Consider the following 26734-nt stretch of genomic DNA (forward strand, 5'->3'; position numbering starts at 1 on the left):
AAGAGACATTGTTAGCTCACCTCCTTCTTTTCTTTAGCTTCATTCTTCATTTGCTCTCTGTTCCATAGTTTCCGAACATTTTTAAGTTGAGTTTTCGAAATGACATCCCACCTCTAGGAGAAAAATACTTTAGTAATAATTGATATACTTTATAAACAAATTAGAGAATGCATAGAAATACATATTCTAGAAAGGATTTGCTTTATATCAAACAACCTCATTCTCTTTTGGGGAATCCACATAAAAAGTGGGAAAAGGTTCCTTTCCTGCAGTCATCATGGCCTGTAAAGAAAAAAGAAACAGATTTCATAAGCTCAGGGTGGCTCATATGACAATCTCTGCAAACACTTTCACCACCTCCAGGGGTATTCAGGCATTGCTGATTTTACAGTAAAAGCCACATTAGATTCTCAGAAGTATGCTTCTGCCCATATTTAGAAGTCTGGCACTTAAGCTGAGCAATGGAATGCTGTCATGTAAGATCTTCCCTGCCATCCTCAATAAGAGAACTCTCCCATATGGTCATTTCAACAGAAGGGGGAGTTACGGATACCATAAAAGACTTAAAGATTGTATTTGTTCTTTGGCATTTAAACTTGGCAAGCAACATTTGGAAAAGAGGTATTTGTGAAAATGAGTAAAGAAAAATTCGTCAGCTATCAAAGGGCATTCACATTTCGATCAACCATTCGCCCAAGTGCTGCCATACAAATATTTGATGATGCTTCAAGAAAACTGTTACCACTGCTGTCCTCTTAGAGAAGGTGTGCTGGGCAGACTCTAGTAAGCATATGTCAGCTTGTTAATCTTTAAAAGATCAAAGCAAAACTTTATTTCCTGATGATTGGCATGTTGAAGAATATGTTCTGTAAGCCCATAGCACACATCCAAACAACTTACATTAATAGGGAGGTAGATATGGTCAAGCTCAAGCATCCTTAATTTTCTATCTTTGATTGCTGACTTTGGGCCTAATAATGGAGGCAATACCAGTTTTGGACTTTGTTTTCTCTGAAACTAGCAATAGAATGTCTTTTTGCTCATTTAGTGACTCAACTTGATATAGCTATTCTTTAAAAAAAAAACGGAAAGTGGATCTCCCGAACCAACAGAAGAGGCTTCACAGTTGTGAGTGGAATATTATTAGATACGGATGTCAGAAATCCTAGGCTGTAATAATTCTTTACAATATCTAGCACCCTTTGTCTTTTGTTACCTTTTACAATTCTGCAAGATGCTCACCTCCAAGGGAGGTATGCAGTGAAGGCAAACTGTTGGATAGGGAACTGCAGAGGGCCTCAAAGTACAAATCTACGCTTTTTTTGGTTGCAAGAAAGCTTCCAATGTTGCTGCTGGAACAGTCTCTGCCAGTATGGTGTATGAACATTTTAAGCTCAATTGTGAAAAACATCTCTTCACTATCCCTTATTCTTCAATTGTTTCAGATTCCACCATGATCTTCTGTATTTCATCATTACATGAGTATTTTCACTGAAAGGTAGATCTTTCATTTCTGTTATGCATTCAGATTCAAAGAAGTGATTAAGATTCAAAGACGTTAGTCCCAACCACGGGGAATACATCAGGCATACCTTAGGTACAGAAATAAAATGAGCTCCAGTGAGTTCTATTGAGAACTGATCATCTTGTCTGAAAAAGTGATCATCCACTCTAAGAAAATCCCATAAGCCTTCTCTTCAGTCCCTAAGCAGTAGTTCTTCCCCATAAAGCCAAAGTGGCTGAGAGGCGCAATCATTTATTGTCGTCTAGAAAGCCTTCTTGCCCACATAATCCATACATCTGTTGCCCAAGTCTTTTGAAGCAAAAAGGAATCTCTTAAAAGCAGCCATGACCACAAAGGGAGATTCTCCCTCAAAAAGTAGGAGCCCCGATGTCAAAACGTGAACGATCTCTTCTGTCTCTACTTCGTTCGTTTCACAGAATGCAAAGAAACTCCTCCAAAGTGTGGTCCAGGAAGCTAAGCTAGAGTAATTGTATATTTGGCAATAATTTTTCAAAAACAAAATCATAAGTATTTGTACTTGCCGGGAAGAGTTGCTGATGTAACTTTTTTGTGTGATGGTGAAAGCCACAAAGTCTAGTCTTGCTTTGAGATCAAGACTTTTAGCACAAGAGAAAGAAAACAGAAGGTGACTAATCAGGCTCTCATATGAAGTTACCTTCCCCAGGTTGCTTTTTTTGGACAGGGAAAAGCCTGAACCATTGAAGATCGTGTCTAGAGGCATTCAGAGCTTCAGGTGCACACCACAAGAAAGCACTACACTTATTAGAGCTGTCTCTTGAAGTGCTTATTGCATACACTACATACAAGTTGATCGTTTGTAATGAACAAAAGCATTAGACAATATCCATGTAAAACAGAGATCACAATGCACATCAAAAAAATAGAAATAAGAACAGAGGCCCTATTCTACCCTATACAGAAAGTTACTACCGGTCAGCTTCTACGACAAAATAGTTAGAAACAAGTATAATTTAATTCTTCAAGAAGCCTAATTGCAATAATCAGCAAAGCTACCTTGAACAACTCCAATAGTCATTTCACATGCTTGATTAACTTGTCAACTTAGCTGCTTAATTATGTGCGGTTGAATTAAGACCAAGTGCTGTGATACTGGATTACTTAACACTGCAGTTCTTGTCGGTTTACACAGCTGACTTGGTGTATAGGTCCAATATGAATATATTCCTTGGTAGAAGCTTAGATTTTGAAACTTGAACTAGACCATATAACTTACAATGGTGATGCACTTTCTGCAAAAAGTGGGCATTGAAGTGCTTGCAATAGTATCTCAACAAACCATGCACCATACTTGGCAGGAAACAAATGAGACCAAAAACAATGGCATGCAGAAATACAAATGTACCTTCAGAACGGTCTTAAAAGGCTTCTTCTGCGTTCCATCTCCAGTGGAATCATCCCCCTCTCGATCAGAAACATACATTTCTCCTGCATAAAACAAAAATTACATCTGTTCAACAATGACAGCCTTTTAAAAACTAGAACGAACTAGATCATGAAGGCAATTATTGAAAAGAGTACTTAATGAGTTTAACGCAGCCTGCAGTTCACATGTTAAAACTGGAGCTACTAGAAAACTTATAAGGGTATTCTGTCGCTTGTAGATCAAGTTAAGTAATAAAAAATAGTTGTCAATGTGCAGTCTTCTTACAGACTTATACAATAAATTTGCATTAATTAGTCTTACATATTCATTGGTATGACAATGTGGACTCTGCAAAAGAAGAGTAGAGTGTGATAAATGTTTACCATTAGTGCAGCTTATGGTAAATGCAATGATGCCTCTTCTTTTAAAACTTGGTTCTTTTGAAATCAAATCACTTACTGCTTTTTAATTCAAATGAATTATTGTATGTGAACCAGGTGCCACATAATAAAATCGTACTCTACCACAATTAAAAAAACAGAACTAAATTGCATAGAACAATATAGGAAAGTCTATAGAAGATATAATAGTGGAGCACGAACCCATTGTTTTGCTATAGCCCAACGCTGCATGTTTTGCATAGTTTTAACAAGAACAGTACTCAGGTGTTGCTCCATCCGTCCACTTAACATGAGTGATATGTTGCACCATCTATCCAAGAGTATGAAGGCTTGTGTACTACACTACCTTAGAAAAAGCAAAGAAGGGAGAAACAACTTTCTGTATCATCGGTTTGTAATAATACTCAGCTGGGCAAACATAGCTCATCTTTGACATGGGTCGACATCGTGATGGTAATTTTCCTTCAACAATGTTTGCTGCTCTAAATACCTGTAAACCAGCATACCACCCCTGAGGTGGGGGTTCGGTCAAATTAAAGAGTGTTCCATTTGTCTTTCATAGTTTTCATTTGGAGGACTTGTAACACCTGAAAGAGCAGTATTATACAACTCACACAAAATCTCAAGCTATGACTTGAGACAGTCTGATATTCATGGTCTTGAATCACTTTAATGTTTTATGGGACTGAATGCAAAACCATATGGCTGATCATACCAAATAAGTCTCCTTTCACAATAGGGTATCTGAAAAGAACAACTGAACGCACTTCAAATTAGGAGAACTCCAAACGTTAAAAAAGCCCCACTGTAAATCTGGGTCAGATTTTCAAGGAGAAGCTCATGGTATTCAGATTCTTCACAATATTGCTTTCTTTACACCACAAACATGTATAAATCATTGTGATCTTAAAAACCAATCCTATAATTCTCATTTAGGATATTTTGGCCAGTGGTGAATCACTGTTTCACATGTCAGAAGGCTATGTGCACAGTGGTTGGCCGCAAGCTTGATAAGCTTAAATTTCTAATAATGTACACATCATTTGACAGACTTGCATGACAAGTGACAAGCCCAAATTGAGTTTAACTTGCAAACGGTCACATGGGTGGCTGGTGGCCAGTGATAAATCACTGTTGCACATGACATAAGGCAATGTGCACCAATGTTTCCTCTAATTCTTTTTTTTGCTGTGCACCTATGTAGTATCTGTGTGTACACTTTTCTGAGCTGTGTGCGCAACAGAGTCGTAATAGGAGTCACTATGTGAGTGAGCACAGCGTGCTGTCTCTAAAAAAGGTGAAAGACAACACCGCTCTCATTTTTAGGCAAAATGGGAGGAAGAGTGCCTGGCTGCATGCTTTTATTTTTAAATAAGTGCTATGACACAGCCAGAGTTGGCAGCATCATATCTCTTTTATTTGTTGTGGCAGGTGAAGGGGGAAGCATGAACAGCAAGAGAGAGACGGAGCAAGCAAGAACACAGACAACAGTTGGGGGCAAACAAGAAAACAGACAGTAGTTGGGGGCAAGCTACAACACACACACACACATCTAGAAGAGGCCAGGAGGGGGCAAGTAACAGCACAGATAGTGGGAGGGAGCATGTAACAACAGAGACAGCGAGAGAAGATGGGAGAGGTCAAGCAACAAGACAGACAATAGGCAGGAGGGGAAAGTACATGAGGGAGCCAGATGGAAAAGACACTCTCTGGTAGATTGCTTCAACTTAAAGAAAAAAGTAGCACCTAATAAAATGAGCAGTGGAAGGACACAAGTAATGCATCAAATCACATGGGGAGGGACACACAAATGAAGAGGAAGGAAACCTATGGCAGCTGAACAATAAGATGCAAGCAAATGAGTGACACAATGAAGTCAACCAATGGTAAATGGTGGCCTCCAATCCCACTGTACTTAAAAAAAAAAAAGAAGATCTTACATGCGCTGTCTTAGGCAAGACCTAAAAAGGGTAAACATTTCCGGTAGTCATATAAAGCACAGCAAGGCCCTTGGTCCAGGTTTGCACTATAAATATTGCTGAAAGGAAATAGTTTCTAGGTGCGTTAGCTCACATAGATCAACCCATGTAAACCAAGACTATAACACCTAGCTGCATAGGGCTGTTAAATGAAAATCCATCTTTCAGCATATTAATTGGATCTACAGGAATTGAAAACGGCGTTCATTGAAGACAGAAAAGGCTAACAAGAACAAGGCCCAGCTATGCAAAGGCATTTTGTGTTCACAAAAGAGCTGATTTGCAATATTGGGCTGTGTGCATCCTTAAATATTGCCTTTTGGTATGCAATTGGTTGCAAAAATATTAGTCATAAAGCGCGACCAGTATTTTGCGATTGGAGCTTCATACATTTGGACCAAGATCTTAAGTAAAATTACTTTTGTGGTGCCATGTTATTGCCATCACTTGTGCCCAGAGCAGTGCTTCCCAAACGTTTTAGGATAATGACCCACTTTTTTAGTATGGCCAACATTTGCGCCCCACCTAGCTCTAATGAACATGAGGCGGGTGATTTTTTTAATGTAACTAAAGCATGGTGTGTTAGCTCATTATCATTTACAGAGAGCATATTTCCATTGCAATGATCACTAAATGTACACAAACATACAGTTTTAAACTGTATTGCACACAAATGATAATGTGTGGAAATCAGGTTTCAGTCAATATATATTATTTGCGCAACACAGAGTAAAGGGTCTTGATTTGTTCCGATCCCATTAACATCTTTCTTTCAATCACACATCATAATTATACAGAAAAGTGCTTTATTTCGGCTTTTCTAACTGCAGAATTTATATAGTTTATTTACAGGTATTCACATTTTGTTGTGTGCTATGAAAAAAATGACATCCTACAGCCTTTCCTATTTTCACACTTCATGTACCCCAGCATGACTGGCCCATAATAAACGTTACTTTTCTTTCGCCAACTGCAAACTGAGAGGAGTTTATAAACACCAGGTGCGTTAAAACAAAAAAACCATAAGCAGAGGAAGACCCAGCCTGACTTTTGAGCTATGTGTTTGAAGTGCAGCAAACGTGACAAGATAAAAACTGAATTTAAAGGTATCTTTATTTATAGCTTGGACATACCACCTTAAATCAAAGGTTTGGAAAACATTGGCCTAGCACTAAAATTAAAGCAATGTGTGTAAAATATAGAAAGGAAGAAACAAAATATAGTCTATGCTGAAAACGAAAAAAAAAATGTCACTCTCTCTAATGCATATATACTTTAGATTTACAGTGCTATGCTGATTCGATTCTGTAACATAACAATGCCATGACAGTCGCAGCTCACAGTAAAATACCTCGAAAGGTTAAATGCGATCCATTCTGCTGTGATTTAACTAAAGAGATTCAGTTACACACCTGCCCTGTTCTTTTTATTGCTGGCGCCTGTGTCTTGGTTTTTTCCAGATGCGTGCTGATTTTCAGATGCCCGTAAAGAGCTGTCCTGCTGATAAGCAGAAGGACCCTTTGTAATGCGTGCCCCAGAGGCCCCGCTGGGCGAGGATAAATGAAAATGTGCACGGCCGCCCGGGCGCACACTCTAGAGGGAACAGTGATGTGCACAATGGTTGGTCGCAATATTGATATGAGCGGAAGCCTAGCCAGTGACCTGCCAATGAACACTACTGATCTGTCAAAGGCACTGTGGTTCAGTCGAAGAGCCAGGTCTTGAGGTCCTTCCTGAATTGAGGCATTGATGGTGATTGCGGGAGGTAGGGGGTGTTCAAGGTCTTTGCTGCGTGGTAGGAGAAGGATAGTCCTCCAGTCGTGGTCTTGTGGATACGAGGCCAGGACAGCTGGGTAGAGCGGAGGTCTCTGCACTACTCTACGCAAATCCAACCGGTGGAAGTTGCACTTTTCAGATCGCTATCCGACATCAGGAGCATTTTTCTCAAGTATCAGAGAAACCGAATATTCCTTTCTTACCAATGGCTTTTCTCAGGTCACAGGAGCAGTAAGACTAGTCTCATAATTGTTTTGTTACAAGACCGTTCGGGAGTCTAGTCAGGCACCGGTGAGCTGACAGAGGTATGAAGAGTATGTCAGGTGTCTTGCTGGGCATCAGGCTTCATTTTATAGCAAACCTTTGTTAGGAAGAAAGCCCTGTCAAATTTAAATAGACAATGTGTGTGCTAACATGCTTTATTGTTAATTCTGCTGCAATAGGAAATGGGTGTCAATGTCTTTTCTGAAAATTCATAGGTTTTGAATTTAGGTTTGCGAGTTGTGCACCTTGTACATGCGCATAATGATATACGTAGTGTAAATTTCATTCTGTTATGCAAAATATTACACCACCTCCCTTTCCTACTCTCTCCTGGCAAACTCCACCCTAGAATACTTCCACAAGAATGACATCCTCTGCCTGTAGGAGACCTGGGCTACCGACACAATTCTTGAAGGGTACTTTGAACTACACATCCCGGCAACTAGGCTTAACATCCTTGGGCAGCCATCCGGAGGTCTCTCCACATTTATCAAGCACACTAGAAGGGTAGTGGCCACAATAATTCCCATCACCTAGCCCGAGCTACAAGCCCTCCTTATAAGTGGGCTAAAAAATGAAAATCAGCCACTTCGATTATTGTTAATCAAAGGTTAATCACTGGGCTGGACAATACAATATCAAGACTGCTGGCTGACTGCTAAGTTCTTGCCCTCCAGACTAACACCCTGAGAAGTTTGACTGTTCACTCTCCATACCCTAGAGTCAAGTGCAGAAAGTGAGTACTTGGCCCGGTTTGTAGAGTCACAGTAGGTCAGATACTAGGACATCAGTGGCAAACAACCTCACCCACCCCTGTTTTCCAGTAGCCTTCCTGAATGGGGTCTGACAATGAGACAGTCTTCCTATTGTAAGAAACTACGAAATACTTCTGCAAGAATCTTTACATCAAAAAAGGAAACTGAGAAATGTTGCTGAAACGTGCCCACAGTTCCTGTTCACGGTGCTCTGTCTGAGCTTTTTGCCCAGTGTCAGGGGTGGGACAATGATAATTACAAGAAGATATCATTGCTGTGCTTCTACTGTGGCTGCTTACGAGAGCTACTGCACCATTTTCAAAAGCATTTGCAGGGGATGCGAGAGGTAGCAGGCTCCAACTGCTAAATAAAACACTGTTACTGAGAATTCAACATTAAGAGGTCTCCGGTGGGGCTGGAGACTGTAGCTTATAACTTTCCCTGCCACCTCTAAGGTATGTATGCTCTTGTCTCAGCCTATGAAACAAGGGTTGATGTGGCCATAAGTTCTGGCCTTGGCAAACATGCTATGTTTTTATTTATTTATGCAAACATATGCAATACACAAGACAAATGACAAAAATATCAAAATAAAGGAGTAGCACCGAAGTGCAGGTAACACCATCCCTGGAACTGAAGTGCACTCCTTTTCAGCTGGTGTGCAGTTGTCACCAGGCAAAATGTTATCTCTCGCATTGCAAGACAGCCTATGGATGAAGTGGGCCTGCCCACTGCCACATGCTGAAGGCTATGGAGGGAGGAAGCAAAATGTGAAAGAAATATAAACAGACCTATGAATAAATGAAGAGGAGGGACCGAAAGACCCTCTATGTAGGTATATATTTTTATTATGGTTTTTTGTGATTACATTAGGCTAGCAAAACCACTAAAATTGTCTCTAGGCAAGACCTAGCAGCTCCTTTAGAAGTGACAGGGGAGTGGTGTATACTTATTTGGGAGTAAATGAATTATTATGAATTTGGCAGATGCAGGACACCAGTCAACAACTAGCACGTCCCATTCGCACTATGTAGTTGTGTATGCCCATGTATACACTTTAAACAGAGCAGATAAAGCATAGGCATGTGTGCATTCTAAGTAGGGCAAAACTCTAAACGACTCCCTAAGTTTCTTGTATCACTAGTTGTCATACAAGAAACGTAATGCCCAATCACTTTTTCCTTGTGGAGAATTCTGAACTCAGATTTTGGCCTATAGCTGAACCTCAAAAAAGGCATATTTCACCTTTTTAGGTCGAGCCTGAGCCAGCGCGCAAGTGCTGCTCTGGCGATGATCGGTTGTAGTTCAGTACAGGAGAGAAGCTCTGCCAACTCCCTCGCCCATATTTTTCATTAGCTTGTGTCTTTGTCGTTCGTAAATGCGGTCTTCTGATTCCTAAATAGGCTCGTTAGTCCCTCCTTAGTACGGCCATGTCGTCATCTGTAACCTCCCATGGCTACTGGCCCCTTTACTTGGTTGTTAAACAGTAAGTGTACTATTTTCTTTATTGAGATTCTCCTACATTAAGCACAACGACGTGCTTTGCTTACATTTAGCATGCCATGCCCGCTTTCACTTTCGAAACAGCCGGGACAATGGCAGCCGTTTGTTTGCAATGCCATAGGTCTCGCATTTAAACGCGAGACCTATAGCATTGCAAATATGTTTTGCTCTGTGCGACTGGCTGTTGAGCGCCATTACACTGCGGGATATGAGTCCAGGAGGCAGTTAGTGGTCGGAAACCAGGCCGCGGTACGGCGGGCGTTACCACGGGGGTAAGTGAACAGACAAAAGAGAAACAGGGCAGCAACCCCAGCCCCATTTGGATGCTGCACCTGGGTCGCTTTAGTGGGGGTCCCAGCGAGGATCACAGGGAAGGAGCACTAGACGGTATAGTAAGTTCCTTTTGATTAACGTGTTTTTTTGGGGTAGAAACTATCGGCAGTGGACGAAGATTTGCCTTCTCTTTACGTCCACCAATCTGGATTAGTTTTGTTACAGCAAGACACTGTGGGTCTCCCCACCTCCATCCTCTCCCTCAAAATGGATGCTGAGGGAATGGTACTGGCGGGCTCTATGCTTCTAACCACAAGTGCTGAGCTGCCCAACGCCCCTCGGTGAAATGCACTGGCCCGGCTGTGCTGAGAAGCCGATTTGTCCTAACCAATAGTAAAGTATTCTACGCTGGTGATGTATTCCGGCACTCCCTCGGAAACGCTGGAGTTTCATCCATGTGACGGGGGTCGTGATGCAGCCTGGAGAAGGACTAACTGCCGCATTGCAGCCATCCTCCAATTGCAAGCAAGGCCTGACTTACTTAAGCGAGAGTATGCGGCAATGGGGAGCGGTTCTCCTAAAAGTTTTAGAATAGGACAGATTACCAACGAAACTGCAGAAAAAAATATAACGGAAACTGGCGTTTAAAGTAGGTACATGTGTAGTTATTTACACAATATCCAGTAGATAATTTAAAAGATTCGGCTAGATACCGCGTTACACCATGGCATTAATTTGCTGAAGAGCACAAATTTAGCAATTTCTGAATAGTTGCATGATCAACGCCTTCCGTATCTGGCGATAGCCGTAGTTGCCTATATTTGGCCAACAGAAGGGGATGGCGTTGCCAAACTGATGTGGTTATTTGTTGCTCTCAGTGAGAGACTGGGTTTATTTTTATTTTTTTTAATACAAATTTTTATTTGGTTATTCTGCATTAGAGTGGGTGTAGGGCCCACCAGGATATGTGCGAAAAGAAGGATAATATTTGCATCTGTAACCATTTCCATACTGACGAACAATATCTGCCAAACATGCAGGTGAAACAATAATACAACTATTATGCAGACAGTTGTTAATCTCAATAATGCAGCATATGATACGTCCAATTCTAATAATACAACATGATAATACGACCAGGTGATATGATATTGTATGATACATCTCAGGGCTAGGAGGAAGCCACTCATGGATCCTCTTCAGGCAGGTGGGGAAGGTCAATAACTCGATAGGTCGCCCATCGTGTCCAGATCTTGCGATGTTTCCTAGGGCAGCCCCGAGCCTCAAATAGAGCAATCTTGACACCCAAGCTTCTATCCAATTCAGATTTCCATTTGCCTATAGTCGGGGGAGAAGATGCCTTTCACCCCTGTGCAATATGCCTTGTGGCAATAGTGAGGGCGAGGAATAGCAGATGTTGTTTATAGAGGTTCCCCCCTATGTCGTCAGTGGAATGCAATAAAAACAGTCTGGGGTCGAATGGAAGCACCCACGCCAATACCTCACTAAGGCATGATCTAACCCTGTTCCAGAAGGGTTGCAGAGCTGTACAGCTCCATACCGTGTGTATGAAGGACCCATCATCTACGCCACACTGCAAACACGTTGGGGGCTGAATAACCCCCATTCGCCACAGTCGTACCCTAGTATAATACATTCTACGTAAATATTTGAACTGGATGAGCCGGTATCGCGTGGAGACTGCCGCGCCTCTAGGGCTGGCAATCGTCTCGGCCCAGTCATCATCCGTGAGTTCCGGGATATCCGCCTGCCAGCCCAGTCTGGTCTTGGCAAGGGGAGTGGTTGTGTGTGTCGTCAGTGTTTCGTATATTTGCCTAATTTTGTGTAAACCAAGGTCACCCATCAGCAGGCGACCCTTCAAGGGCTGGAACTCGAGAAGAGCCTCTAAATTTCAGATCTGGGGGTTGAGTGCATGACGAAGTTGCAAGAATTTATAAAACTGTGACTTATGGAGGCCGAAGTCTGTCTCTAGTTGTTGAAATGATTTTAGGGTAATACCCCGTACTATATCTCCCAGGGTCGAGATCCACTAGGTCCCATCCCCGGAACCCACCCAAAGAGGTCGCCGATTGAAGTTATGTGCCATGCCATAAGGGGGTCTGCTCAGTGAGTTTTCCCCTCCACCCCATTTGCCTAGTCTTGGCCCTCCATAGCTGTATGACTACTCTGCCAGCCGGCAGTAGGTGATATAAGCGCGTGTGGCTGTACAGTAAGTGGAGAAGAGGGACTTGTTCCATAGCGGCATGTTCTATAGTGTATGCCGGGTCTGTAGGGGAATAGTACAACCATTTGTTAATTACGAGGAGGTGAGACGCTGCGTAATTGGAATAAATATCGGCCGCCGCTATCCCCCCACAATATGTGGACTGTATACATATACAGAGTGCCACACGAACAGTCCCACCACCCCAGAGGAAATTATATTGTATAGCATTTACCTGCGCAAACCAGGTGCAGGGAAGAGGATAAGGGAAATTCTGGCGGCGGTACAGGATCTGAAGTAAGGAAACCATCTTAAAGATGGCTGAGCGCCCATAAAGGGAGAGGGGGAGAGCGGACCATATAGTTGTTGTTTCATTCCCAAGGCTAATTAACAATGAGGTGATATTATGCGCCCAGGAGATCTTGGGTCAGGGGGAGACGTAAATCCCTAAATATTTGAAACCATCCGTAGCCCGAGCAAGCTGTGCCGCCCATGACTCGCGACGCTGGTGTCCGCACACTGGGAAAAGACAGACTTGGCGGGATTGATGTCGCACCTGTGAAAATCTATGGAGAAATACACGAGGGATAAAAAAAAAAAAAATCTAATCTGGACTGTGAACCAATGAATCGCCGATAAGTATGTGTAGTCGCATTCCAGAGGGTGGAATTCACGCCATATGTCTGCCCAGCCCAGTGTCGAGGCGAATGTATGTAGTTTAGTCGGACCCGGTGGCTGAGGGATATTTGGGTCGCGCTGACGATACATAGGCCCCATGGTATCATTCCAGTCCCCCACGAGCAGGGTCAGGCCAGTGTAAACAGTTCCCCATACCCCTAGCAACTTGTCGATGAAAGTGGCCCCTATTGGAGGGGGGGGGGGGGCATAAATACTGCCTACTGTAATCTGTTCACCATACATCTCCCCTGAGACGAAAAGGAAGCGGTCTCCCGGATCCGCCCTAAGTGCTGTGTATTTAAACTGAACCCTACGGTAGATAAGAACTGCCACACCCCTGGAGCCCCTTGTAAATCCGGCGTGATAGATATGACAAAAGCAGAATCGGGCGAGGCACAGGACTTTCGTTCCCATCAAATGGGTCTCTTGGAAGAGCAAGATGTCTGCCCCATATCGTTTCGCTTGTCGTAGGACTGCACCTTGTTTAACAACCCCCTAACATTCCGGGAGACCACCGTTAATTCCCCAAGGGGGTACACTTCACTAGGTGTCATTACGACCTATGTCAGAGGTGAATAAATCAAAGAGACCTGCATAGAGGAACATAAGGAAAATAACACCGGTCTGCATGTAACTTAAAACATTGACATCATAAACATTACAATCTGTCAAGATCCCCCCCCACCCCCACCGGCACTACTAAAAACAAGGAGCATCTGTTGCGGTGTGTAGAGCCGAGGGCCCCCAACGGGGGAGCTTTCAGGTCTCGCACCAAAGATTCCCTTCCCACCCTATAACTCTATGAACACGGGGAATACAATAAGTCCTTGATTAAGCAGCCCATGATCGAGCTTCCACGCCCGCCCAGAGAGAATAATACGTATGTATATTCAAGCCGTCGCTGTGCCCTGCGATTGCCATATGGTCCGTGGATTAGTCTGAAGTGGTCAAGGCGGCCGCTCAGGACTTGCCGACATCCTGTCCGACCCCATCCTCGCCGCTTCTGTGACTTGTTGCGTCGCTGCCGTTGGTTCCGTGAACTTCAAGAGGAGTCCGAGTCTATGGTCGGTGGAGAGTTCGCTCGGAGCTGTGGGCGCTCATCCGTCCAGGTGAAGACCACCTCCGGGGTGTCGAAGAAGAAAGACTTAGAATTATAAATTACACGCATCCTGGCAGGATATAGCAACATATATTATATATTCAGTTCTCCAAGTCTGCGCTTCGCCGCCATGAAGGATTGGCGTTGTTGTTGAACCAGACGCATGTAGTCCGGGAATATCATGATGGAGCGGGAATCATGCACAAAGCTGTCCTTATGTGACCAGACGAATCGTAGGACAGCATCGTGGTCGGCATAGTTCATGATCTTTGCAATAACAGGTCTTGGGGCCGCACCCGGGGGATTGGGGGTATTTCTGTGTTAGTGCCCTGTGCGCCCGTTCCACCACGAAAGCCGAGGAGAGGACCTCGTTAGGTAGGATAGCTGTGAGCCACTTAGCGATGAAGTTTGTCATGGAGACCCCCTCGCAGCCCTCTGGTAGGCCCACGAAGCGCAGGTTGTTTCGTCGGGCACGGCCTTCCGCATCTTCAACTCTAAAGGCCAGTTCTTACGTTACGACCGTGAGATTATTTACTTTCTTTTGGAGTGAGGTCACCGAATCCTCCACGGTGGAGACCCTAGTCTCCGCCTCAGTGATGCGGTCCACTGCCTTGCGTAGGTCCTGGCACAAAAAGGAGACCTCGGACTCCACCGCGCTGATTTTCGCATCCAGCATGTCTCTGGCACGGTTGATCGCAGCCAGAAGGGCCGCGTTGTCCAGGACAGAGCAGCTCCCGTCCCCATCTGTAGCGCCTCCAGTTCAAGTAGTAAATTGGTCAATGGTGCTCTGCTTGGGACCAGCCCTGCCCGGCACGCCCTTGCCCAGCTGAAGAAACAGCCCAGCAGTCCAAGGGAGGGGGCAGGCAGCCGGGACAATGAACCCACACCACGGAGGTTAATCGCCGCTCCGCCGAGTGGGGCAAGGATCTCACGAGATGTAGAAACTCAGCCCCCAGTGCCACGCCAGGTGTGGCAGAGGATCGGACTATGGGGCTAGAGGCCGGTGACTGAGATGGCAGCCACCGCAGTCCAGCGCCCCCGGGCCGCACAGCTCGGAAAAAGAGAATTCCATCCAAGGAGGGGCGCCAGCCAAGACAGCAGACGTCGACCAGGTACAGGCCTTCAGCGCCCCAGAGCGTGAATCGTTGTCCAAGGGCAGATTACAGTCCTGTGCCTTCGCACATGGTATACAATGGGGGTCTATGTAGATCGACCCTCCTGAAAATCCAAGAGTCCACAGGGCCCTCCAGCAAGACAATCGGGGGCCCAGTCCCCACAGTCTGAGCAGCTATGCTCCCCGGGCCAGTCCCCAAAGGTGCAGCAGAGAAAACGGCGGCTCTGGGATGAAGGGGGAGGGGCAGCAGCTCCCACACGCCGGCTCCGCTCTCCACAGCTGTTGCTCCCCCAAGGGGGCACAAGGCGCTGCTCCCTCGACGTCCCCCCCCCCCTCAGACCGCGGGCCGGGTCCACCACCACCGAGCGGCTCCGCAGGTTCTGGGCCGGCCGCAGAGATGGAGGCGGCAGCCAGCGCGGCGAGTCAGGGATCCGAGACAGGCACTGCAGCGGCACAGCCCCCCGGTCCCAGCGAGGAGATCCCGCACTCCAGAGGCACAGGGCAGGCGGCGCTGCAAGGTGAGGTGACTCTGGGCAGGATTTAGGTCGATATATAGGCGGATTATGGCATGGATGGACGGAGCTCAACTAAGCTGCGTCCACCAGGTCGGCTTGATAAGCCACGCCCCCTGTGTTTAGTTTTAATAGAAGTTGCGGCTTTTTTTTGTCTTCACCCACCTAGATGTTAATTATTGTTGCTTTATTCTCTCTCCCGTTGACTAGGAGCCTATAGTGTAGAGGGGCAATGCGCTGCATGGGAGCAGTGAGTGTAGATGGGCGAGCATATTTTGGCTTATCAGGCTAACCCGTATAGCAACGATTCGATCCCAGGGGGTGAGTTAACCACTCTTGGATTTCCTTATACATGTAGCCGTTGTCACTTTTGAATTCTGCACTTTGATGTTTGCATTCCCCACAACGGCAACTAGGGCTTCCCGCGACCCTAGGACTGGGGGCGGCAGCCTTCACTCACAGTATGCTTGCAACCTTCACCATGAAGCACCTCTCCCACGCCCCGTAGCGTCCTTATTGTTACATTCTACAATTCTATCCCCTGAATTTGCTAACAAGTTCCTTGCAGCAGAGGGCACTATATGATTTTGTAGTTTATGTTACCGCTCACAGTGAAACTTCACCAGAGATGCCCACTCGACGCATAGCCTTGTTTGCATGCATTACACCTCTGGATTGGTTCTCACTTTTGCCACCAAGTACGCCTCAATGATGTGCCCTTACTGTGTTCCGTGTATTGGGTTCTGTGTTTTTCTTTTAGGTCTCTCATCTGTGGGTCCACTAACCCCTTGGGACCCCATGGACCCCTCTGGTGACGTACAATTGTTACTTTCACCTTCACTGTAGTAGAGATTATTTTGAGCACCCTCTCACCACGGTCCTGAAGAATTGCCACAGACCCGTACGGGCATTGGACAAGAAACATGTTGACCTTTTGATACATCCCTGTTGATCATTATTATCCTGACAGGGTCCACTTATTTTAATTTGGCTGGTATACCAACAGAATAAAATTGTTCCTTGTTGGGAATACCAAACCTATATTAATTCACCACACCCTTACTCACTACACTTGTTGCACTTACCCCCACGCACCCATACGGCTGTCTCTTAAAAGATCTCCGAAAAAGAGCCCCTACGCGGGAGCCTGTTGGGCATTGCAGCGCCAACCCGACGAGGAGCACAGCCCCATGATGAAGCATGACACCTTGCTAGGTATGTGAGGGCATTCTATAAGAGACCTGTCTCTCCCCCTCCCCCCCCCTTCCCATTCCCTGAGGAACTGCACACCTTCGGTTTGAGTGTATGATCCCTCCCCTTCACAAAAATACATTTCACTCGCGTGAATGTTTAGGGTTAAGGTACTTGGATAGAAGCTGTCATTTCACAGCCCGGGCTGTGTAGTGTTCTAAAGCTCTCGCATTTATAGTTGAAGATTTGAATTTGGGAGGTAGACGATCTCTTGCTTTTTGTATTGAGGAGTCATAGATCCCAGACTTTCTCCCAGCCCGCCATTTCTTATGAGATTAATAAGATTAATAATGAGAGCCCAAGGTTTCCAGAAAGGCAATTGAAGAGTAATAGTTGTTATTCAGGTTTTTTTTTTTAATTCATAATGAAATAATTGGTATTCCTCATCTCAGTGGCTTTAATCTGAAATTGGAGTCTCTTTCCTGTAATGTATCAGTAGTGATACTCTGCCAGTGATCCTTTTTTCATTTTCTGCAATTAACCTGCATTGCGATTCTGTATGACTGTGTTGCTTTACCTTAACACAGGAGGAAAGGCTATACCTGTTGGGATGTGTGTACAGTACTAGTAAGTTCTATAGAAAGACGTTAGGCACCTGCATTAACGCGTTTACATTTTTAGGTCTCCCTTGACAGTGCAGGTGTCATCAAAACGTGTAGGATTACCGCAGAAAGAGCTTTCAGGACAGCTCTATCCACATATTGGTGGGCAGTAATACACGTTTTGACTGGGCAGAATTTGTGGGCTTCCGCAGAAAAAGTGCTTACTCTCAAAGAGCTGTAATCATTTATCAAGTTGCCAGAGCTCTTTATCAAGTCCAGCTATTGTGAGCGACAGTGGTTTGTCAGTCATACAGAAATGAAATTAAATGCCAGGCTTGCCCGTGAGGTAGGGCCAACACGCATGGTGTCAAGGCACACAATAAAGCCCAAGTAGACTACGTATTTGATAAAGTGCGCAGCATCGTCCACACCTTGTGTCCCAATCAAGGCTTGGTGGGCAAGGCTGTGTAGAGTCCAAGCTGGTACGATACTATTGAAGCACATTCCAGCAATACATGACTAGACAAATCGAGACAGCCCATCAAATACTGCATATATTGCACCCTCAATTAAACCAGGTGGGTAAATACTTAAAGTAAGACGGCTCATCCCATTCTCGTATGGACCAGCCCTGATATCATATTTGCACCTGAAAACAAAGGCGATAAAGTAACAAAGCTGTTTCATGATCCGGGATCCCTTGAACGGATATATTCACATGGATACAGTAATGGGTTCCAGCTGCTTTCCCACACAAAGTGCTGCCTCAGTTTAGTACCAGATGGCAGCATCCTAGTCACATCCTGGAGACAGTAACAGTAACAGACACAATTCAAATGACTGATTGTGTGCACAAAGTCATAAAATAATTAAAGTGACACATCCTTATCTGGTGCATGAGTCTGTTGCGGAGATGGGTCTCCGAAGAAAAGGGTAGGGAGCACTCAACAGTAAATTATCCTGTGGTGCTGAGATTTCCCCTCCTTTCCTCTTGTGAGATAGAAGAGACAAATAACAGGTTTAAGAAGCATTTACAATGCAATAGGTCTCGCATTTATGCAAGTTTGAGCTACTGGCATTGTAAATGACAATGCCTTTTATTTAGGTTTTGTTTTTTAAAACATAAATAAAAGGCATTGTCATTACAATGCCAATAGCTTAAGCTTGCGTAAATGTGAGACCTATTACATTGCAAATGCTGGTTATTCTCCTGTCTGTATGGTTTGCCCACCTCTAGTGTCCAGCTTTCTCTGACCAGCGTAGTACCCTGAGGCGGAAGCCGGGGTGTTTGCTAGTGCTGCTAGACTTGTGTGTTTTGTATATCTTTTTAAATTGCACTGTGTTCGTGTGTTTTAAAGACCTAAACACTTACTTTGAGTCAGCGGCTTGGCTCGTTTTGCAGTAATTGCGCCGAGGGGGAAGTCCTAAATCCCTTGTCAGCGTCACTGCACCCACGTGACTCGGGGCCACGCCCACCCACGTAGCCACGCCCACTCCTCTATCCCCTCTTTTCATGCTCACTACTCGACAGCGCAGCGGTCGAGCGCAGCGGGCACACCATCAGCACGCCGAAGACACGCCAAAGACTAGCCCGTCTGTGCCCGTCCGTGTCAGGATGGGGCACGAGGCCGAGGCACACTTTCCCACAGCACCTCCCAGATTGGTAAGAACCTCCTCCGCTTTGAGAGCGCTGCGCCCTACCCATAAGCCGAACTGCTCTTTATCCAACCTTCACAAAGTCGGAACCCATGTTTGCTCCGAGTGTAAACTATCCATTGACGTTCTTCAACCCTACTCCGACCCACCTAGGAGACACAGGAAATGTAAAATTTTACGTAAAAATGTACAGCCAACATACGTATTGTACAGCACAAACTGTAGATCACTGCCCAAGCATAAACATGAAATCTTTAATCTCCTTACTGAAGAATGTCCTAGCGCCGTCTTCCTAACCGAGACATGGCTACATGACAGCGCCGGCCCAGATATTGCCATTGCCCTCCCTGACAACTATGCCATTGTCAGACTTGACAGGGAAAAACAGGTAGGGGGCGGGATAGCCATCATTTTTAACAGGGATTTCAAATGTACTTTGGAATCTGTACAAATTCCAGACTGTGAAGCGGGTCTTTTTAAAATTACCTTAAACCCCAATTTCACAATGTCAGGCCTTCTGATCTATCGTCCACCAGGAAACCCCTCTCAATGGGTATCTAACTTTGCAAATCTTATTACTCCCTACTATATATCATCTAGCAATTTCTCTCTGCTGGGTGATTTTAATTTACACCTGGAAGATCCCACCATCCCCTCATGCTACAATTTTCTGGAAGATCTAGCTGCACTGAACTTATCTATTATCAACTCCAGCCCTACTCATATAGCTGGCCATCTGTTGGACCCCATAATATCTAATGTCAGTGAACTCACGCACATCGCCACCGTACCTTCTGGCTGGTCCGACCATCATCTTATCAGCTTTAGCATTTCTTCTCCACCCTCCCCTAGTGTGAAACAAAATAGTATTGTCACTAATAGAAGGAACTGGAAGTCAGTCGACATCGATGCTTTAAATGCGGTACTCAAACAAAACCCTCCTAGCCCTAACTCCAACATCGACCACGTAGCAATGGAGACCCAACATTGGCTAACAAATGCAGCAAATAGCTGCCTGCCTTCTATTCACACCAAAGGGAGTAGGCATCGTCCCCCGGCCCCATGGTTTAACGACAGCCTTAAATCCGAAAAATCAAAATGCAAAGCATTAGAACGTCAATGGCGTAAAAAGTACGACCCTAATGCCAAAAAATGCTATCATGATGCCAGAAACCACTATCATGTGGCGTGTATAAAGGCAAGAGCTGCCTTCGTCCTAAAAACAATTACCGAAGCAACTAACATGCCCAAAACTCTTTTCTCTCAAGGAATTGGCGGGCGCATATACTACAGCCGCCGCTCCCCCCCTAAGCGCTCAACATTGTCAGGCGTTAGCTTGCTTCTTTACAGAGAAAATTGACAAAATCATCTCAGATATCAATACTAAAATATCTGACGTTGATCCACCCCCTTCATCTAACTCTATCCTGCCTCAATCCACTGCTTTAGGCGGAAACCTGTTGGAATCCTGGCCGAGTCTCTCATTAGAGAATCTCAAAGGAATCCTCAAATCAGTTAAATCTGGCTCTCCTAGGGACCCCATCCCTATTAATATTATAAAAAAACTGGATGACCAGTCCTTGAATATCATAGCCAACCTCCTTAACTTGTCCCTCGACCTTGCCACTGTCCCGGCCTTATGGAAGCACGCTATGGTGACACCCCTCTTGAAAAAACCAAATGCTAACCCAGAAATACTGGCCAATTATAGGCCTATATCTCTGCTTCCTGCTTTTTCAAAGTGCCTCGAGAGACACGTGCACTCCACGTTAGCCATTTTTGCAGAGGAAAACTCCCTACTCCATCCCTCGCAATCTGGTTTCAGGGCTGGTTTCTCGACGGAGACCGCCCTGTTAGGTGTCACTGAAAATATCAGAAAACTTCTTGACCAAGGCCAGACGGTAGCACTTGTGCTATTGGATCTAAGTGCGGCGTTCGATACCATCTCCCACGAAACGCTTATTAGAGAACTGCACACAAATGGTATAAGAGGAAAGGCTCTGGAGTGGATTAAATCCTTCCTGGCAAACAGAACCTTTCAGATCGCATCAGCACAGGCCGAGTCAGACACCTTACCTGCAGATCATGGAGTGCCGCAGGGGTCCATCTTGAGCCCTCTGTTTTTTAACATCTATCTCAAACCTCTGGTAGAACTTGTTGAAAAGCTAGGGCTAACGCTTATGAACTACGCCGATGACACCCAAATCATTTTTTCCTTGTCGAATTCTTGTCCCCACTCCCCGTCGTTACTCAAGGAAGGATTACTAAAAATATTGAACTGGATGACAGCAAACCAGTTAAAACTGAACGGCGACAAGACGGAAATTCTGATTTTGGGAAAAGACAAAGATCTCTGGAACCCCGCGCATTGGCCAGAACAGATGGGCATCCTTCCTACCCCGGTGTCCCATGCTCGAAATCTGGGCTTTGTATTAGACAACGCCTTATCCATGGACAAACAGGCCAGTAAAGTTACTGGTTTGTGTCTCACCATAGCTAGATGGTTGAGGAAAATCCTGTGGATGCTGCCTATGTCAACACAGAAGACCGTAGTCAATGCCCTTATTACATCAAGGCTTGACTACGGCAACATCCTATATTTAGGCGCTAATAAATCTGTCATTGGACGACTACAAGTAGCGCAAAACGCTGCGGTCAGACTCCTGTGTAAGATTCCTAGGAACGCTGGAGTCTCGAACCATCGCCGGGACCTTCATTGGCTCAGGATAGAGAACAGAGTTCGTTTCAAGGCCTTGAACTACATGTTCAAAATAAAAACAGGAGGAGCCCCAAAATACCTCCAATCCCTTGCTTGCCTTTACACGCCAAAGAGAAACCTCCGGTCCCAGACAGCAGCATGCTTCTGTATACCAAGGTTTAAACGTGCAAGATCAGGGGGCAGATCTTTTGCCTACCTTGGACCCTCCTTGTGGAACACGCTTCCACTAGGCATTCGGAAGGAAGATAACTATTATAGCTTTAGAAAGCTTGTAAAGACCTGGCTGTACGAACAATAAACACCTTAAATTCTCCCTCCGTTTCTGTCTCTTGTTCTAGCTGTGTCTAGGCGCCGGGAAACCCTTCTTGGGTAGCTGTTGCGCCCTATAAATTGACAAAATAAATAATAAATAAATAAATCTCTCACAGCACTGTGGGTGCTCCCAGACTTGTGGGTGTCCACAGCACTATGAAATCTTGACCATGGCTGGAGGGTTCTGAAATATAGGACCCGAAACAGTCTCCCAGAGATTTTAAATAATGTAAACATGTTTATATGTCTTTAGACAGGAATCACTGTCAATAATGTAACTTGAGCTCACGACTCAATGCATTCGCTCGGCCTAACGGCAAAGGCTTTGCATTAATTAATCATATATACGAGTTTTAACAACTGAATAATTTGGATGCAAACCTTGCCTTAGTGTCGGACAATACTCTTTCACAGATCCATACTGTGGTATTCTAATAAGGGAATAAAAGCTTTTGCTGCAAAAGGGGTGGGAGATGGAGGGAAGGGGGGGGGGGGGGGTTGGTGTGTCTACTTGTCCATTGGAGAAAATTACCATGAAAACGTGTTATTCTTGACCTCAAAAGATATGTTCTGGGTGTCGGGCAGCAGGAATTCCACACCCATGAAGGGGGACTTTACTAGTCCAGTGGCTAATGTACTGTTGGCCTTTGGTGGACTGTGTCCCAAAAATGGGCACCAGACAACACACACTATCAATAGAAACAAATACAAAGTAGTTTTGGGTGGGCACTATGTTTTTGGATGTCCCCCCCCCCCCCCGCCTGCCTCTGGGTTTTAACCGTGAAACGTCCCCTTTACTCTGCGCAACTCATTGTCATCTTCTCCTTCCTCCATGTCAGCGAAGGGAAGACGTCGTCTGTTTGAAAACTAGTGCATGGAGGAAAGGATGTTTTTCTGTGCCACATTTGTCTAGTTCCAGATAAGCGGGTTTCCCTGCAGAGCTCCATAATAAACCCTGTTCTAATTAGAGGGCATGTTAGTGTTTTGTTGGTCCCTCTACCGGCAGTAGCCAATAAGCACTGACAAATTCAAGAAGCATTGGCAAGTCCAATTGCTGTATATAGTTAAACTCTGGGTTTCTCTCTTTGAATTTGTGGCCATATAATTGTATCCGATTTTCCATGGCAGGTGCAGAGAGAGACTACTGGGAGTTAGTGGAAGAGGAGCAGACGCTCATTCCCATCCACAAAGAATTAGTGGACGCTATTGATGCTTCTCTTCAGAGAGCGATCTCATCAGCCGTGGAGCCACTGACTCGAAAATGTATTAAACTTACGGTCTGATGCAGTATTTTTTCCCCGGTGAAGGTAAGGGGCCTTTGCCTTTAAGTGACCCAGGCACCCTTAGGGGCAAAGGCACTGCAAAGTCAGCCACCAGGGCTAGGGATGTTTCATAACCGTTGGACACTGTCAAAAGATTGCACAAAGCCTTACTGAAGCAGCGACTCTACGCCCTTGAGAACCGGGTGGATTCCAAAATTGACAGAACAAGCGGGATGCCACATTCAGGCGGAACACTCCCCTAGCCCAGTTTCTCATCTCCCTGGGTCTTACTGATTTATGGAGAAAGCTCCCTCCATTGCTTCGAGAATCAGGGTCCCACAAAGTATACTTTCAACTTGATTATATTTTAACACCAGCGGGCGAAAAAGGGTAGATATTTTGGGGAGAATAAATAGCATGGGCCTTTCAGACCACTCCCTACCGTGGGTGACTATAGGGCATAAATCCTACTCTGCCACTAATACCTGGAGACATGAATACGATGAACGAAAATCATACCGAAACCAAACTATAGTTCCTGGAAAACCAAGACTCAATTGAATTAGCTGTCACGTTATAGGAAGCCTACAAAGAAGTCATGTGCAATAGGGTTCAGAAAATCATCGCCTATAAAAAAAAAAGACAAATCGAACGAAAGAGCGACACCCTACAATCGGAGTATATTGAACAGCCACCAATTCAATCAGCCAATATATACTTGCTACACAGCATTGAGTTTACGAAGTTGGAGACAAGGCAGGAAAACGTCTCGCCTGGTTAAAAGGCGTGAATTGGAAGCCAAGCTGATATCCGAAATACGAATTAGGGAGGGGCCCCATTACTCCACAGATGCCGAAATATCAGGGGAATTTACGAGATACTGTACCAATCTTTATGACGAATGCCCTCTGGCGGATTCAGCCCAGATTGATACCTACCTTGCAGAGACTGAACTACAGATTTTATCCAACGATGATAGTGTCTCTCTCGATGATGAGATCTCTTCAAAAGAGGTTAAAAAATTTTTTTTAAAAAAAGATATCCTTCACCAAAATTCAGGCAAAACACCCAGCCTTATTGGGCTCCCAGCAGAATATTTTTTTTTTTTAAAACAAGCAAAACTTCCGGCTCCCCATATGCTCCAACACTTCCCCAAGGCACAAGAGGATTGTATCCTCCCGCCAGACCTCCGAAGGGCCACCATTATCGTAATCCATGAACCGGGGAAGCCACCCACCTCCTGGGCCTCATATCGCCCCATCTCTCTTACAAATTCTGAAACTAAGGTCCTAGCTACCATTCTTGCCACCCGGCTTAATGCACAATCACTACCTTGATACAAAATTGCCGGTCTAGCTATATGCCGAAACGCTCCACCAGAGGGAACCTGCGTAGGCTTCAAAACTGGATTGCACAAGTTCAACATAGTCCTGCCCCGCACCTTTTTCATTCGCTTGATGCCGAGAAGACCTCTGATGCGATCCACTTGCCTTTTATGGCACAGATTTGCGCATCAGTTCCGAGGATGGGTAAACCTACTCCACACAAATCGATGGTCGCAGTCAGAGTGAATAATATTCTATCGCCCGACTTCCCCCTTAAAAGGGGAACCCGTCAAGGTTGCCCACTCTCCGCACTCCTCTTTGCCCTGACATTGGAGTCATTGACCTGCCTGATTCGAGTCAACCCTAACATTATGGGCTTTCGAATGGAGGGATCTCCTAGCCGGGAGAAAATCTCCCTAAATGCAGATGACATTCTGCTTTATCTCACCCAATCTACAATCTCGATTCGGACGGTCTTCCAAGTGTTTGAGAACTACCGCTCTAACTCTGGATATACCATGAACTGGGATAAATCCATGCTCTTTACCATAGGTGACTCCTTTGACCTGACTGATCTCCCTGAGAAGCTAAACATTACTGGTGAAGGATTCCGATATCTAGGGATCTACGCTATGTCGAACCCGGAACTAAGTATTTAACATAATATTAAAATAATTATAAGTAACTTTCAATCCGATGCAACCCGATGAAAGCAACACCCCCTGACACTCTTAGGGAAAGTTGCAATGTTTAAGATGATCACTCTGCCCAAACTCATATGCTTTACAAAACACACATTACAAACTATCAGTGGAGGTATTTATTTACCTGCATCGAGAGAGCTGAGAAAAGTCATGTGGAATGATGGACATCCGAGAATCGCACTCCGTAAGCTTCAATGCAGCCCATATGAAGAGGCATTGTCCTCCCCGTCCCCGGGCCTACTACTGAGCCGGCCACTTAATCGCCATCAATGTCTGGATGTATGTAGACCGAAATCATCCCACCCATGCCCTGGAAAGATCCAGTTCCAGATGCATTCATTTAATCACTTCCTATATGGTGGAACAGGAAAATCCAACCTTCTACCAGCTACTCAACTTAATTTGGATGCATGGAACAAAGCTAATTCCTAGATCGGATGTAAACTTTAAATTACACGGGAAACACCACTATGGTTGGGCAAGGCCCAAAAAGAAATCACCAGACTCAATGACTTTGCTTCCTGGGACAGTATAGGTATCTCCAGGGTGGGTGACTTATTAGAGGGTGGAGCCCTAATGCCCTTTAGCTCCCTACAACAGGACTTTCAACTCCAAGATCACCAACTATATAAATATTTACAGTTAGCACATGCATGGAAAGCCGAGAATATTCCCAAGACCTCCCAGAATATGCCCCCTTAGAAGGCAGACTCCTATTAAATGAACTATCAGAAAATACACTATCATACACTTACAGAACAATCCATAACAACATGCCAGACGTCTTTGGGAAATTGAGGTTAACATGGGAAACAGATGTGGGCACACTTGAAAACACTGACTGGGAGGCGGCATTATGGTCCCAAGAGAAGTGGCAATCAAGTCCCGGCTACGCTTCGTACAACTGAAAATCCTCCACAGGATATATTTTGATAGGGCCCACCTCTATAAAATGGGCAGAGCGCCCTCATTCGAATTTCTTCGGTGTTGGAGGTACCAGGGTGGGGGGTACTTCCTCCACACCTTGTGGTTATGCAACAGCATACAGAGATATTGGGGACAAATACGGACAGAGTTGAGTCCCAAATCCCTGATGACCCCAAATATATCCTGTTAGGTATACCCATTGATGAAGACCTACCATGTATCATGTATGAAACTATTGTTATGCAATTTGGGATTGGTGGTTACTAAATGAGATCTGAGCAGAAAGTGAGGGTCTCCTGTGACACCAAATCTCATGGAACGGAGGAGAAGTATGGACTTATTTATGGCTGTGGAAAGATTGATATACAAGCACCGGCGTATATTCCCATATATGGGCGATGGATACTCTATTATTGACTCACTGGTGATGATGAGGCTGCCAGTGATTTGTCTCAGTGAGGAGATAGTGTCATGCCATATTACCTATTTTGATTCTTTAAAAGGCTTATATCACTGTCATGTGCTCTACCTGGACTCTACATATCATTT

The 26734-nt window shown here is 45.0% G+C and overlaps 1 protein-coding gene across 1 annotated transcript in view; it reads right to left on the reverse strand.

The window, feature by feature from the left end:
• NARS1 (asparaginyl-tRNA synthetase 1) overlaps positions 1–26734 on the reverse strand; it is a 217003-nt gene that overhangs the window by 156126 nt on the left and 34143 nt on the right. The window contains exons 2-4 of the mRNA XM_085630181.1: positions 2889–2971; positions 217–282; positions 21–113 (exon numbers count right to left, since the gene is read on the reverse strand). Of these exons, the coding sequence (XP_085486307.1) occupies positions 21–113; positions 217–282; positions 2889–2971 (242 nt within the window). The remainder of the gene's footprint in view (positions 1–20; positions 114–216; positions 283–2888; positions 2972–26734) is intronic.

The sequence above is a fragment of the Triturus cristatus genome, chromosome 2_1 (genome assembly GCF_964204655.1).
Source record: "Triturus cristatus chromosome 2_1, aTriCri1.1, whole genome shotgun sequence".
Taxonomy (NCBI): Eukaryota; Metazoa; Chordata; class Amphibia; order Caudata; family Salamandridae; genus Triturus; species Triturus cristatus.